The following is a 16,309-nucleotide window of genomic DNA, read 5'->3' as shown; positions in this document are numbered from 1 at the left end:
TAAATAAATAAGAAAATACAGTATGTTTGGAGTACCCGATAGAGCACAGCTGCAGCAAGTTCTACCAACCCGCAATGTGAGCTACTCAAAGTTCCAAATTTATCATCTTTATTTGCATCAGACCTGAAAATTCTTCAAATAGTTCCAATTACCATACATTATCAGATGATAAACAAACTTCAACGTAAATGAAATATAACAAAAAGGGATAAATCAAGCGAGTAAGGGAATACAGACCAAGGCACCCCAACACTAAATATACTGCTTTGATCTAGTTCCTTATAAAGTACATCGAGGAGCTGTTCTATCAAAATGCTCTCATCATCAGCTCCTCTCGTTAAACTTATTTGTAACCGTCCATAGAGGACAAGAGCATCCTGCAAAAGTAACAAGTCAGGAAAATGTTCTAACAATAATTCTTTTAAAATCAACTAATAGTTAAGTCTGTCCAACTTATTTCATACCTTAAGAGCTCGATCATGAGTCACCATCCAACATCGAAATACAAATGTTTGCACAGAATTATGGATCTCCAATAAGCTACTTCCTAGATTAGGACCATCCTTTAACAAGTATGTATTTACACACTCAATGAGTTTGCGTGATACCTTTCCTTCATCCCTAACAAAGAAAGAAAAATAATTCGTTCTTTCACTAAAAAAAGACCAACAAAAATGCAAAGATCAAGTTAAAAATTCATAGGGGACAAGCAAGAATCAGAACAATGAAGACTGGGTTAAAAACAATTATTATCATACCTCACAAGAGAGAAAATCTTAGCAATCCCATTCACAATTTCCTGCCTAATACTATCCGGGAAGTCGCCAGGAGGATTTTCCAAAAGTGAATGGAGTGTTAAGATGCAACGGAAAAGCTCCTCTTTAGGAGTATAAAGATTGTCATTCTTCCCGACTAAACTTCCTTCCACCTTCTCCAAGTACAGAAGCATGAGATCTTTCCACAAGGAAGAGAGAGAGTTAAGATGAAATTAAACATCATATAGCAATCCAAATCATATTTAATTGTAGAGATGAAATTAAGCATCGAACATACAACATAATAATAAACATTTCTCAGATTGAAGTAATGGCAGAACTTACTGCAATATATGCGCTTCCTCAAATGAAAACGATAATCTCTTACGGCTACTAGATGCCTAATAATGATGCCATACTCGGATTGAAAGCATGGGGTAGTACTCAAGACGTCCCATACATGACTAAAGAGCACCTTGACCACAGATATAAGGGGTAATGCATTGCCTGAGACAAGAAAAACAATCATCAGAAGTATAATTTTGAGATATCCTGTCAAAAAAACTTCAGCAACATTTACGGATGAAGGAGTTCCATTGCTGACAACAATCGAAAGACTACACTCTAAAAGAAAAAATTTAAAACGGAAACAAAGACTTCTTTATTAATAAAAACTATAAGTACAAGAGATTTATACAAATAGAGCAATAAAGAAAAAAAAAAAAGAAAGGGGGAACCTATAGGATCAGGAGGCGCATCCGAACATCTCAACTAGATTTTAAAATGGAACCAATAACGAACCACAACTAACAACCAAAAGTAATTGACAGTATGAATGTTTTTTTACTAAAAGATTTTAAGTAGGAATGCTAAACCGTGTGGTTCATGTATGTCCCTCATCAAGAACGTGGCTCATTGAGATTTATGCACTTTCTTAAACACAATCACCAATCTTGCACCTCCTCCAACATTTTTCTAATTTTTAGTGCATGCCACGAATTTCAACAGAAAAATCAATTACAAAAAGGACTGCGGGAGTGGCAATGAAAATCTTTCAGAAATATGCAGACGTGAAAGTTCTCTTTTCATTTTATTAATGGAGAGTCTTTGTTTTCTTTTTTTTTTAAATGTAGCAAAAAAAAGGAAGTTATAAAAGCATTAAGAAGAAAAGTATAATTTTCAGGCTAGTAAAAGGCAACAGATACTTTAAGGTATCAATCTCAATGTTCTATTGGCTAATAAGCAAACTTCATTGCAACCAACAAATTAAACAAACAGAACACAGAAAATAACCAACACAACAGTCACAAAAACTCAGAAAATAAACCCAGCTTATTTGAGAAAGCCAGTAAACCTACTCCTACTCTACACTCGGCTACCAACTTTCACAATGATCCTTCCATCCCTCCCCTCTATAACAAAAATGAACAGGGATAAATTTCCCTTTTTACTCTTTGAAGAATGGGTCATCACGATGGGAAGCCTCACACGGGGAAACTTTACAACCAAAGACTGCCCTTTAGAAAGAAATACAACCGTTACAGGGGGGAAAAAACATTGTAGAGAGACGTGTAAGCTCGCAACAAAAGTAACAATTATGACATATTTCAATTACTCACCAGAAAACTTATTAGCTTCTGCTTTTTGAACGACACCCCTAAGTGTCTTCGCAAACATTAACTTTGGTAATCGCCGCTTGCTTGAAGATATCTCCATAGACACACATTGAATCAACAGTTTTGTGATGAAAGGCCACGTTTCAGCTGAAGAGAAAACAATATTAATTATTTTCTTAACACGTTATTTAAGGAATAGCAGGAATACATGCACAAGTCAAATTGACAGTTGAACGTACGAGATGGAATTTCTTCTGGCTTGAGCTTAGCAGTGTTCTGTCCAATAAATTTACAGAAATCTATTGCTTTTTCTCCCTCTAGCCATGTATTCAACAACTTTATCCCTTCCTGTAAGCACCCAAAAGAACATTAACACGATAATCACTTGAACTAAGATGAATATTGATCTACTGGACCATGCAATCGTCTGACTACGCTAGATTAATTTTCAGGATACAATTTGTAAGAACTGGATATTGAGAAGTATAATCTTCAGCATTCCCTCAGGGTAACTACTTGGATACTGAAAAGGCATTTCGAACTCCCTTTTGATTGAATACAGCAAAAACACAAAAATATAACATCTCGGAGCTCAGAAACTACAGATTATGCACTCAATAAGTTTTCTGCATCATGCATGTCTTGAACCCAGATGAAAAGTACATAGGAAATACAAGAAAATGGCTCTTACCTCGCGAGTTTTAGCTTTATCAGAAGATAGCTTTGAAATGATATCTTGGACATCTCTGGAGGTGATCATGCCGGCGTTGGGTGCTCCGATTGCTATAGTATGATGTCAGTAATGGATGGGAGAGCTCAAACTGGCGGTTGAAGACATTGTAATGGCGGGAAAAAGAGAGGGAAAGGTCTGGCAGTGAAAAGGGGCTATGACTCTTGAGAAGTGGTGCGAGTCTGGGGACTTGTGACGTTTCGGCTACACGAAGACTATTATGGCCGATGGGTTTGTTTTTGAGTTTGGGTTAGCTTTTTTAAAATTCGAATTTTCTAATATTATTAAATTATATATATAACTTATAAATATTAGTTATAATTTTGGATTAGTTTCATGAAATTTTATTTGTTGACACATGTTGTCAACGGATTTAAATGTTTTAAGTTAATAAAAATATACTTAAACAAAAATATAGATAAATAACTCGACCATCCCAATTCGAATACAAGGGACAGGTCCATGATTTTTATGTAGAAGCATTGTATAACAAAAAAAAATTATCGTAGTAAACAAGGGTACCGCCACTATAGTCGAGGCAAAATTTAATAATAAAAAAATATTATTCAACGTGTATTGTAATATAACACTTCAAACTTAATATTAAAATACAAAACCCGATAATGTGAAATAGGCATGTCCCCTTACCCTTTAATAAATTTGTCCCTGGTTGAATATGTTATACGAGTGACTTGGGTTGTTAATTTAACTCGACTCAACCCATTTATTCAAATAGGATCGTAACTGTGGGGTTATTAATTGGAGTTTCAAAGTTGTCTATATTTTCTTTTGTCATTTTCAAAATTAAAAAAATAAAAATAAAATAGTTTAAACTAAGTTTTATCTTAGTAATACATACCAATTGAACCATGTTGGTTCAAATCTCTCCTAAATTTATACTTTTGTTATAAAATATTTCTCTTTTAGTTTTTAACTTGTTATAAGTGTTTCTTAATTCTAATATTAGAACCACTATTTAACAATATTAAAGGATAAAAAATATTGATTATCATTTAACCTATTTTTATCAATGAGCACTTGCAAAAATAGCAAAACAAGTTATAATAATTAAGTTCATAACACACACATTTTATTATTTGCGAAAATGGCAAAAACGAAGCCCAGCTCACACATCAATGGTCAAATGTCACAAATGCTCTTGTTATTAATATACGTTTAATACAACTTATACACGTTGATACACCTAATACACCAATTGATACACTTGATACATCTAATACTTCTTGATACACCCAATACATTTGATTGATACACTTGATGCACCTAATACTCTTTGATACACTCGATACCTTTTGATACACACCTAAAACATTACCAATATATGTTTGATACACATGATATACTGCAAATACAATTAGTATTATTCATTTGTACAATTGATTGATTAAATGCATTTGATATGCTTGAAGTCGTACTTATACAATTGATATACACTTATAAATTTTATTCATATACTTGATAATGATTCACTTTACCGATATGCTTTAACAATATATTGTTGATATACTTGATAATGATACACTGAATTACATCATTCATATACTTAATAATATTTTAATTAACTGCATAAAATTTGAAAAAATGAAAATCAAGTAATAAGTATATTAACCAACTAATACATATAATATAAGTATATCACAATACTGATATACGAAACTGAGACAAAGTAAAACAAAAAAAATAATGTAAAAAAAAAAAAACAAAATCATTTGGAATCAAATTCAACTCAAAATACACATCGAAAAAAGTAAGAAAAAATCACAAATGAAATTAAATTACTCCAATCAACAACCATTATATTATATTTTATATTACAATTATTGTACTATTGATGTTTTAAAATTAAGATTAAGACAGAAATAATGAATAATTTTTATAGTATAAGAATAAACAAATAATTATGGTATTAAAAAGTGGGAGAATAAATAAATAATGGGTAGGATATTAAAAAGATGAAGATAAATAAGCCATTAAAGGTAGTTTAGGAATAATAACAAATTTAAGATGAAGAAGTTAAAATTTTGCTATATTTGTAAAATTATAAAATAATGTGCTAAATTGCTATATTATATTATTAAAATGTTACCCTATGCAATTTCCATTTTATTAATGGGTCATGTTAAATTCTATCGTTTTATTTAAAATTAAAGACATTTTTTTAGATTAAATGTTGCTTTAATCCTATTACATTGAGATTCATTTGAGCGTAGCTATGATACTTTTAAACGTCCAATTTTAGTTAATTTATTTTTAATATGTCTTTAAATATTTTCAAATCTTAGAGTGAATATGATGTTAAATAAAAAAAAAAAAAAAAAAAAGGACTATTTGGAAAAATCAACAACAGGCAAGCATGGAGTATATTAAGACCAGTTAAAGATCTAAAATATAATTAAAATCACTACAAATCAAATGTGTGTTGATGTGTGTAGAGATCAAAGATGCAGCGAAAATATGATCTTAAACGTGTAAATGATAGAAAAGTGGCTAAATTTATTTTGTAAAAACAAAATGAGTTTGATATTACAATTCATACGCAACACTCAATCAAAAATTATCCTTTAAGTTCCATTTTCAATCTCCACAAACACGGGTCACATCGTCATAACCTAACATTTGTGTTCTAAAGTTTTTTAAGTGCGACCACATCATTATGGACATTCACACAACTATTATAGAATACAATGACATACCATCAACTTTCTTTTGTTTTGTTTGGAGATCTTCATTCTCAAACAACGTTTCACATTCCCTTCAACTAGCTAAATTAAACACAATTGACCCCTAATTTAATTTTGTCTTCGCTCTATGAGTTCCAAAACATGAAAAAACAAGTATAAAAACACTGGAATGAGATATAAAAACTCAAAGTAATATCTATAAACTTTGTTTAAAATATTAAATCTTACTTTTTTCCACCAAGCTTCAAATTCACTTGAAACTATTCCTAATCTACATTCTACATATTTTGCACAAGATTTTGCCTCCACTGTTCTTATAACCAAACATAAATATACATACAAACAAACTTTTTTAGGTTACTACTAAAAGAAACTAATATATTTACATTGAGTAATAATGATTTGAACTTATGTCACTTGTGGTCAAAGACACAAATAAGTTCATATTAATTCATTATGTCCAAATGTAACATAAAAGTTTAGCATAATTATGACACTCAATTTATTTTGGTCGGTTTCTAATTGGGGCTGCTTAAATTGCTGAAAGTTTGAACAAATTTATTTTAATATTTTAATTAAAATTAATGCTTTTATTACACCATATAAAGATTAAAAAAGAAAAAAAGAGAAAACTCACCTCTTGTATGTGTAATTCTCCAACAAATTAACAGTAATAAATGTGATTTAATAAGTACAATGAAGAATGAAACCTCCAAATAAAGTTATAATATAAATTTGATGAACACAAACCAATTTCAAATTTCCAGCCAAGAAAGTTGTGGTGATTTCTCTTGCACTAATGGAGTTGGAGTCAAATCTTAGAGAAGAAAACCTCAGCACCGAAATCTGCAAGAAAGATGAATTGTTATCATCATTTGAAAATTTTGCATCAGCAAAAGGTAATAATTATCTACAAGAATTTCATCACTTGGATCATCAACTTCATCCCATTGCTAATTCATCCTCAAATAATCATGTCATGGAAGACGAAAATCTGTGTAGTAATTTCGATTCTTTGAACAATAATCAATACTCACATGGTATTGATCAAGAAATGTACGAGTTTAACTATAAAGGAAATGCTGCAGCAGATCAAGTGATGGACAATTTCCAAAACTGTGGAGATTATTATTACTATTGCAACAATTTTCATCAAAGGAACCATCAAATTGAAATAATGGGATTGGAAAGAAACTCCATTAACATTCCATTGAATTTCCCAGAAATAAAACCTGTAAATTTCATGGTACCTGATGAAGTTTCCAGCATAGATTCAGCAAGAAATGGGCATATTCAGAAAGGTATTATCAATAATAAGAATGTTAATTTTTCATCTTTGTTAAGAACATCTAAAGGTCGAAAGAAGCCAAATGTGATCAAAGGCCAATGGACAGTTGAAGAAGATAGGTAAGAATTTTATTACTCAAACAAAAAGAAAAGAAAAGAAAACTTTCTCAACTTTATCACAGTAAACTATTTTCATATATTAATGTGTGGTTTTGGGTTTGATGTTTATGTAAAATGAAAACAGGCTTTTGATTCAATTGGTTGAACAATATGGAGTGAGAAAATGGTCTCATATTGCACGCATGTTGCCAGGGAGAATAGGAAAACAGTGTAGAGAAAGATGGCATAACCATCTCAGGCCTGACATTAAGGTATTTCAACTCAAATTTTATCTTTGGAGATCTGAAATTTTCAAAAGGCGATATATTTGGTTTCTGATATACATTGAAGTGAAGTTTTATTTGAGAATCTGAATTTAGATTATAACAAGGTTTTAAGTTTGATGACATGTTTGGTGTTCATTATTGGTTCAACTTATGAAGTACAGAATTGTTTCTATTCAGTAATGTATGTAGTAAAGTAGGTTGCTAGCTTCTTCTTTTCTTCATTACAGGTGATAGGATAAGTATTGTATTAGTTGAGCTATACTGTCTTCGGGAATGACAACAATCAAAATAATGAACTTTGCTCTCTTTTTTCTTCTTAATATTATCAGGCACCGTTCAATAATCATTTCGTTTGTGTTTTCCTGTTGTGAAAACCAAACTTACAAGTGATAACTTATGGTTTTCTCGCTTTACTACCTACTTTTAAACGTATTTTCAAAAGCCAAGTTACATTCTTTAACATTAAAACAAGTCTTCATGATTTTGTTTTTGTAGTCTTATTTAGAGTTCAATCTTATTTTTTAACAACACGAAAAACTTCCTAAGTGACAGCCAACATAAAAACAATGTTATCAAACGAGGTCATAGATTTCTAAAGTTTGACTGGATTTGACCATTAACACCTAATGTAACAGTCCAAATCGCAAGGTAAACATATATCGTAACTAGTTGATTTATACGTAACAACTTAACCAATTGAATTGTAGTTATGCTTGGTTAGGAAATAGAATATGACATTTCTAGTCTGTGAAATTAACCAATATTGATTGAAAACAAATACAGAAAGATACATGGAGTGAAGAAGAGGACAGGGTATTGATTGAAGCACATTCAGAAATAGGGAACAAATGGGCAGAAATTGCAAAGAGATTACCTGGAAGAACTGAAAACTCGATCAAAAACCATTGGAATGCAACGAAGAGAAGGCAATACTCGAAGCGAAAATGCCGATCCAAATATCCCAGATGCTCTCTTCTACAGGATTACATTAAGAGCCTGAATCTGGACTCCAATACCGCCGTTCGCCACCAGAAGAAAAGCTCTGCCGCCATCTCCTCCGCCGTCAACAATAATAACAAATCAAAATCGGCTGATCATCACTATCACCATCAAGTACAAACCACTGATTTTTGCCCGAACGATTGGACGGTTCCGGATTTCGATTTCAAGGAAGAACCAGAGTTTTACCTCGACGATAGTTTCTTTCCGGAAGGATGTAGCATTAACTCGCTCATGGAGGATATTGTTGGCGCTTCTGTTGATGAAGCTAATAATTATGATCGGAAAAGATACAACGACAATAACGATGAATCGGTTGAGCTTCGTTGCGTTGAAATGAATAAATTACAGTATTATGCTCCGGTGAGTACGGCGGTGGCGGGGATGGAGTTTGAAGTGAAGAAAGAACTCGACTTAGTAGAAATGATGACTCAAGTCAATGAAGTGAACAGCATGATGAAATAATGAATCAATGTGTGGGAACAAAATCTAAATAGCAAGACTTTCTTTTTTTTCTTTATATATACTTTTGGAATTTATCATTTCCAAAAATATCTGCTTTCCATGTCGTTAACTTGTAAGAAAAATGTTCAAATGGAACTTTATTCCATTATCGACTTCCAAAGTTTGTTACTTGTACATAATCTTAGTTCGAGATTAGTAGGAGATTCGAACTATAGCTAACATACACAACTATGTGATTTATATGCATTTTTAAAGAGTCGTCTTTTAATATCACAATTATAAATTTGATCAAGAAATCAAATCTCTTACCTTAAGAAAATTGTGCATGTTAATCATTGTTGCTTAATCTTAACAAATTTTCAAGTGGCTAAATGTTGATGGAAGACAAATACATTAACTTATATTAAACAAGATACACAAGTATGTATACATACAAACTAAACTGTGGTTTATAGATATTGTTAATAATAAAATGTTCTTGTCTATCTGCCATTATAGGATAATGCAAATGTGCTCATTTAGCTATGACCATCTAACCACAGTTTTACGTGTTAAAAGTCAATGCTAAACTATTGACAAATATCTTTTTGGTTTTCAAAATAAAGCAATAAAGAGTTCACGTGATACATGTCATTGTCGACAAGAAATTCAATATGTCAGGTAGTAAAGTTTAGATACATGGTTACTAAATTCTTGACAAATTGCTTAATGCTAGCATGCCTAGGACTTGTCTACTACTACAAAATCTAAAACAATCTCAACGTTTGACTAAATCTCCTAAGTTGGCGTGAATGAGAATAGAGTCCAATGTCTAGGTACTTTAATTATTGAATGCATATTAGGTGTTAATAAGAAAAGAACAGCTATATCAAGTGTATCTATCTACTTGTTTCAATAAAAAATATTACAAACAAAGGGTAACTGTAATTTCTCAAAAAAAAAAAAAAAAAGTTGTTGTAAATGGCTGGCGAAAATTATTAAAATATACATCTCATTGATTAGCAAACATGTTTATTAATAACACATCTCCAACAGATTGGCAAATGGGCTTTGGAATGATTGAAAAAATGGTAACTTACACACAAAAATAGGCGTTCAAAGGGACCCGGTGGGCAGAGAGCCCATCAAGATGATATTTTCACTGTCTTTATGTTCTTTTGTTGTATGAATTGATTTTACAAATAGGCCTGATAGAGATCTCAAAGGCGAAATGGAAGTTGATTTTCCCAGAAATGAGTACACAGCTCCATTTTCCTCACCATCCGAATCCGTCCCTAATCCATGGCTTACCTTTCTCGAGAGCCTTCCGGTTTCATCAGCTCTAAGGCGCGATCCACAGTGGCACTTGGTGAGCTTTGCAAAACAAGGTTTGTGGAATAGAGATTCACATGATGGACATCTCTCCATCTCAGTTTCCTGAAGGTTTTAAACCAAAAGGGTCATGGATCCATGCTTTCAAGGTCAAATAAAATCAATCACAGACCTACCACTCTTTGGTTACATTCAAAAGCTTAAACCACACATTAGGTTATTATGGTTTGGAGAAAGAGTTTAGTTTTTATGGTTTATAGTTAGTGTTTAACCTATGATTTAATAAAAGATTCATAAACAATAAACAAGATCCTACCACATACAAGGACTATTTACGAGGTTTTATTAAATCATGAGAGGATCAAACTCCAGTTTTAAAATCATAGGAACAAAATTTGAACCTTCTTCAAATTTTAGGCACTAAATTTTCCATTTAACCCATATAAAAAGTGGAAATGTGAATCACAAAATAACAGAAAGTACAGACAATTGCCAATTGGGGAGAGTCGAAAACCTCTCCTCCCTGCTAATCTGTTACTCAAAATGATGAGAAAACCAACCCTCACCAGATAGGCGCTAATATAGTCGCACTCCACGGTTCATAAACAAAAAAATAAACACGTCCAACTAGATGCTTTGTCGAGTGGTCTTGTCCCATACAACTCCTCCTAACATAAGTAAGTTGGACGTCTAATCTAACATAACGTTTGGGAGAATTTTAAAATAATTTATATTTATATTCGAAAAATATTTTGATCATAAGCACTTGAAAAAAATGTGTTAGTTGACAAATCATTTTGATATTTGGTTCAAAAGAGCAGACCTGGGTGGCACATGTAATACATCCCAGTGGTCACACGTTCAATTTCTCATGCTGGCTAATTGTAAGAAATGTTCGAACATTTGATGACCTAAGACATAACGTGGTGCTAAAACAAGACACGGCAGTACAGATTAATTACTAACGGATGCAAATTCTGCGTGGGGGAGTGCTTACCTGAAAAGGAAAAATGAGAGACAATGGAGCACTACAGGCTTGTCGTGCACCACATGAAACACCGGCATCACAACACACAAGGCATTTCTCCTCTATGTGCTCCAAGATTTTCCTTGAGACGGTCTCCAGGATTGTAGGTAATACTGCAAGAATAATTTGTGCGTACGGTGGAAAATAAAAGATGTTAGCAGACTCCCAGACGGATTACAAGAATTGACATGAACTTGAACATGACACAATAATGATAAACCAAAACTAGCATAACTAAGTCAAGAGCTAACCTGCAAACGCCCCTTTTGAAAGATCAACGAGATCTCTAAGAGCAAAAAAGTCACTGCTTTCGACAAGATATCTACGAAATCCAAGTCCTCTGTTAATTGACCTACGAAATGGGCAGCGAACGTATGAAATCATATCTCCTATTTTTTTCCTCACACCCATAACATGAAGCAAAGCTGGGACCTTTGAGAAGAGAGAAGGATTAACCGCACTGACACAAAGCATGGGCTGCCAAAGGAAGTTCAATAAGATGAAATAAACACTTACTTTCGTTCGGTAGAGTTTCTACCTACTAGCCAACCATAAAATGACAACAAATCATATCCGAATGCCATTGACTATCAACTGAACAGTGCAGCATGTATTCATTTCAGGAGAAAGAAGTAATGAAGAACTCTTCGCAAATTATCTCTCTCTAGATCATAAATGTCTTTATCTTTTGTTCTTGTTTGTCCGTTTTTCATCAGAATTCTATATCTAATACACCCAAACAAAAAGTTAAGATATTTAGTCAACCAACTGGACAGTTCACCTTCACCCCAAGAGATGGCCCTCGAATTAACCAAGGACAAACAATTTTAATAACGCTCTCCCCTCCACTTAGCTAGAGAAAACAAAATTGAATGGCATACAAGACCTCACCCAGCAGAACACAACTATCTGTTCCGCAGAGCAAAGGCTGTACACAGTTTTTCACTAGTGCTTTTTTCTTTTTTCCGTCCTTTCGCACCCTGTCTGATGCATCCTTTTAAAACCCTTATTATTTCAATAACTCAAATTCCTAAAAAATATTATCTCAACTAAAGAGAATCACAAAGACAATACAGTTAGAAATGAATAAATGGAACTTTTTTCTAAGTAGAATACCTGATCATGTATCGAATCCAAGTACGACTTAGCTAACTGAGAAACTGGGTAGAGAGTGAAGTCCCAATGATGTAAAACTCTTGCTGGTATGACTGCCATCTCATTTGTATGGCATGAAGAACAAAACATCTGAGAGGTGTAATCACAGAGTCGTGGTTTGCCCCATCCAAAACTCTGTACAAAGCCTTTCATCAAAGTTTTCTGATCATCAAATTGTCTGTAACATCCAGCACATGTATAATGCTGCAGCTCCAGTATTTGCTTTGTAGATTTGTATGGTCGAATTTCAACAATTAGTGATATGGAATTCCCCAAAGAGGACAATTTTTGTGAGTCAGATGCACTTGAATTGGCATTTGAATGAGGTACTACAGTATCTGATGTAGGAGAACTGGAGTTCGATTCTTGAGAGGACAAAAACCAAACTAACGGACTTGGATTTGTTGGTGAAAATCTTGATTCAAGAATAGAACATAAACACTCTTGAATTAAAACGCTTCTTTCAGCAACAATATCTGGAGATGCACTGCCAAATAACTTTCTTGATCTATTATCAACCGAGGACCAGGGAGAAGGTAAACTCCAGCCACGATCAGCAAATGATGATTTCAATTGACAATATAGAGAATAGAAATCTCGGTAGCGGCGTTCAACCTCCCACTGTTTCTTGCCACTCCATACCCTAATTTTGTATACAGTGTACTCCTTCACCCCAACCAGTCTTTCACTAAATGATACATCCCCTCTCTTTTGTCTAGCCCCTATCACTTCAACCCCATCAATTTTCAAGTTTTCAGGGTTATTTGGATCAGAACAGTTAATGCCTGAAATAGATGCAGTTGATCCTCCATCTCTTAATGGTAAAGATGGTATAGATTGAGACAACTTATATCTATTAGTAAATCTAGCCCTTGGAGAATCAGAAGATTCAAGCAGTATTTCCTCCATTTCATTAACCACTTCATCATAGAAATCATTTAGCTCAAGTTTTGCTAACTGCAAGTAAAAATAAATGCAAGAAAGTAAGTGCCACAAGATGGCTATTCATTTCGAAGCCACAATTGCAAAATAAATAATGGGCAGATGCAGTAAGTGAAAATATTAGATTGATGGCTCCTCTTATGTTTAACAGCTTAGTGCATTACAGTCCTTTCATCCTCTTACGTACTAATACACTCGCGTCTTAAAATGTTTGTTCAATATTTCCAACGATTCATTGGACATAATCTTGTAGCTAAGGGAGCATTAGTGGTACAGAGATAATTTGGCAATCAGTAACTAGGTGATGATTTAAGAATTTGCACGATTGGATGCAATTTTCAAGGCAAGAAAGAAGTGATGGCCAATGATAAACTCAACATCATAAACATAGAAGCGTATACTGACCTCAACTGGCAAAAGATGACCTTTTGATTCAGGTATGCAAGTAGAATGTGACATGTCCTCACAACAGTCACTACCATGAGTAGAAAGTCGATTGGTTAAAATATCACCAAGAGGGTCCACTTTTGCTATCACATTTCCTAGTCCTTGGCTATCTAAGCCTTGGTTTACAGTTCCACTGTTATCCTCGGTCTCTGGAGTACGAGGTTGCTCTACGGAGTTACCATCCACTGCACACATCTGCGGCTTCAATGTAAATTTCTCTGCTCCTGTACCAATTTCAGTAATATTACTAACAAGACATTCACTATTATATGCAGTTTCATTAGCATCTCCTGCTTGATTATTAACAACAAATATATCCTTCGTGTCTCGATCTAACTCAACACCATATGAGGAATCAGCTTCAGTTAAAAATGTACTGTTTGCAATGTCCTCCAAATCCTCAAAAGACTGGACTTTGCACATGGGAATGTCCCGTACTTGAATCATTTCCTTTGGTCTTTCAATAGTTGGAACAGTGGCACAATCCCCAAGACTACTGTTGACTTTTTTTGGAAAATTTGTGCTTGCCCGATCTTTTTGGCAGTCTAAGAGCATCTGTGTCCCGTCTGTTCTCATCATTCCGTTACCAATGGGATTACCATTCAAAATCAGAGCAAAGGAATTCAGATTGTGCTGTTTCCTTTCCTGGATTGAGTCCTCAGTCGAGGATTTCAGAGATAATCCCTTAGTTTCACACTCAAAATCATTCCAATCATCGGAACCAAAAGCTACAGATGAATTGATAAGCAATGGATTTTCATTCGTCAAGTTAGGTTCTGACATAACGCGTGCATTATTGTGCATGAAATTATATATTGAATCCTCACTCCCTGAGTACTCATTCTCGGACCTATCATCTTCCATTTCCAACTCACCGTCAGACTCGTTCTCAACCATGCAAGGTAGAAGAGGTTCTTCAAACCTTTGCCCTGATTTCATGTCATTCTCAACCGTACATCCTTCTAAACAGCCAGCATGAACTGCTTCGTTGGTTACTTCTCCAAGAACAGCATCCACCTCCGTTCCCAATTCACAGACTTCTTTCTTCATAATGAAGCCTTCTTTTCCATTTTTGCTGCCCTCGCCCTTCTCCAATCGGTTTGTCATATCGACGCCGCATAATAAACCCGATGAGCTCTCCACCTTCCAACACAAAACTTCGCCATTAGCTTCAAGTGAATCAATAAGCTCATCCGCTCCATACAAATCCAACCCATTGGACCTATATTTCGTACTCGGCTCTTCACTAGTAGCTTCATCGCGCAGTTCTATCTTTCTATAGTCTACTACATTCGTATCCAGCGAATTCCTCTCACTCCCTCCCAAACTGAAGTTCTCCAGGCCACCATCATCACTGAAGCCAAAGTTCCTCCCATACCCAAATTCGGAATCGGTGCAGTCGTTAAAAACTGTAATTGTGCTACGCATACTTGGCGTTCCCATTGCCGAATTCGCGCTGCAATACCTCTCGAACTCGGATTCTCCGCAGGACGAATACCTGGAAGAAGCCGGTGAACCAATAGAGCTACCATCGACATTCTGAATACCCCAGGGTGACGACGAATCCAACGGATCGGAAGTGGCAACTTCCGATAAACCCTTACAATCACCGTCTCCGTTGGTCATTGAAAACCATTAAAAATGAAGAAAAACAAAACCACAATAGCAAAATGCCAAGAACAAAATATAAAAACAAAAATTCCTCCAAAATCAACAAAGAAAACCTCCGATCAACTGTAACATACTCATTAAAACCCAGATTCCCCACACAATTTCAAGCCGAACCTAAGATTTGGAGAATAATAGCCAATCGTGGAATCAAGAGATTCACAAAAGAAAAAAAAAATCAATTCATCATCAACACGACCATAAATGAACTAGAGAGATCAAAAATCATCCAGAGGATTCAAACGAGATACGAGAACAAGAATTGGGCGGAAGAATTTCTTTCAGGGTCGGATACGTTGTTCGTAAATGAAGTTTTTCTGTCTTTTCTTTGTTCTTTTTTTTTTTCCTTTATTTCATTGCATAGAAAAATAGTATGGCCACGTCATCAAACTCCATAAAAAGTAAAACCCCAAACTCAACAATACAAAACCAGCCTATCCATAAGATTCCACGCATGGAAATCGCTGTTTGTCCCCGCGGTTTTGCGGCAAGAAAATCGAGCTTAACAATCTGGGTTTCCTTTCCCGCCTTAAAGTGAAAGGATAACATTTTTATGCCATTTGCTATATGATTTCTCATTTCAAATAATATTCATAAAATCACTATTTTAGCAGTTTATTGTTGATTTTTAAAAAAACAGATTACATTTTCTTCCTAAATTGATAATGTATGTTTGCTTTGCATGATGATATAATAGGAGAAATTGTATCACGTCACAATTTTAAAAGAAAAGTTATACCATTTTTTTTATATTACAAATATAACAAATAATCAAATATATCAAATAGTTATATATCTTTAAATTTGTTACTTTTATAA

General features: G+C 34.0%; 3 protein-coding genes across 5 annotated transcripts in view; 1 reads left to right on the top strand and 2 right to left on the bottom strand.

Annotated features, from left to right (window-relative positions):
- LOC101208785 (serine/threonine-protein kinase ATM) overlaps positions 1 to 3,334 on the bottom strand; it is a 64,420-nt gene extending 61,086 nt beyond the window's left edge. For 2 of the 3 annotated variants that reach the window (XM_011658584.2, XM_031880103.1), the window contains exons 1-8: positions 3,063 to 3,330; positions 2,611 to 2,719; positions 2,375 to 2,518; positions 1,101 to 1,262; positions 759 to 954; positions 465 to 621; positions 238 to 377; positions 36 to 123 (exon numbers count right to left, since the gene is read on the bottom strand). In XM_011658584.2, coding sequence (XP_011656886.1) covers positions 36 to 123; positions 238 to 377; positions 465 to 621; positions 759 to 954; positions 1,101 to 1,262; positions 2,375 to 2,518; positions 2,611 to 2,719; positions 3,063 to 3,131 — 1,065 coding nt within the window. In that variant the 5' untranslated portion in view covers positions 3,132 to 3,330. Of the gene's footprint in view, positions 1 to 35; positions 124 to 237; positions 378 to 464; positions 622 to 758; positions 955 to 1,100; positions 1,263 to 2,374; positions 2,519 to 2,610; positions 2,720 to 3,062 lie in introns of all 3 variants that reach the window. The other variant, XR_004214017.1, reaches the window with a different exon arrangement.
- Positions 3,335 to 6,602: 3,268 nt separating this feature from the next.
- On the top strand, positions 6,603 to 8,973 carry LOC101208546 (transcription factor MYB98). Its single transcript, XM_031881002.1, has 3 exons — positions 6,603 to 7,210; positions 7,329 to 7,461; positions 8,260 to 8,973. The coding sequence occupies exons 1-3, from the start codon at positions 6,603 to 6,605 to the stop codon at positions 8,938 to 8,940; spliced, it is 1,422 nt and encodes a 473-aa protein (XP_031736862.1). The 3' UTR covers positions 8,941 to 8,973.
- Positions 8,974 to 9,905: 932 nt separating this feature from the next.
- LOC101208306 lies at positions 9,906 to 15,993 on the bottom strand. Its single transcript, XM_004138230.3, has 5 exons — positions 13,781 to 15,993; positions 12,395 to 13,390; positions 11,530 to 11,755; positions 11,249 to 11,391; positions 9,906 to 10,356 (listed from the first exon to the last, which is right to left on the bottom strand). The coding sequence occupies exons 1-5, from the start codon at positions 15,446 to 15,448 to the stop codon at positions 10,036 to 10,038; spliced, it is 3,354 nt and encodes a 1,117-aa protein (XP_004138278.1). The 5' UTR covers positions 15,449 to 15,993; the 3' UTR covers positions 9,906 to 10,035.
- Between the last annotated feature and the right edge of the window lie 316 nt (positions 15,994 to 16,309).

Source organism: Cucumis sativus, chromosome 1 (genome assembly GCF_000004075.3).
Source record: "Cucumis sativus cultivar 9930 chromosome 1, Cucumber_9930_V3, whole genome shotgun sequence".
In the NCBI taxonomy this organism is placed as follows: domain Eukaryota; kingdom Viridiplantae; phylum Streptophyta; class Magnoliopsida; order Cucurbitales; family Cucurbitaceae; genus Cucumis; species Cucumis sativus.
The sequence above is the reverse complement of the archived record's forward strand: the minus strand, read 5'-3'. Positions and strand labels throughout refer to the sequence as shown.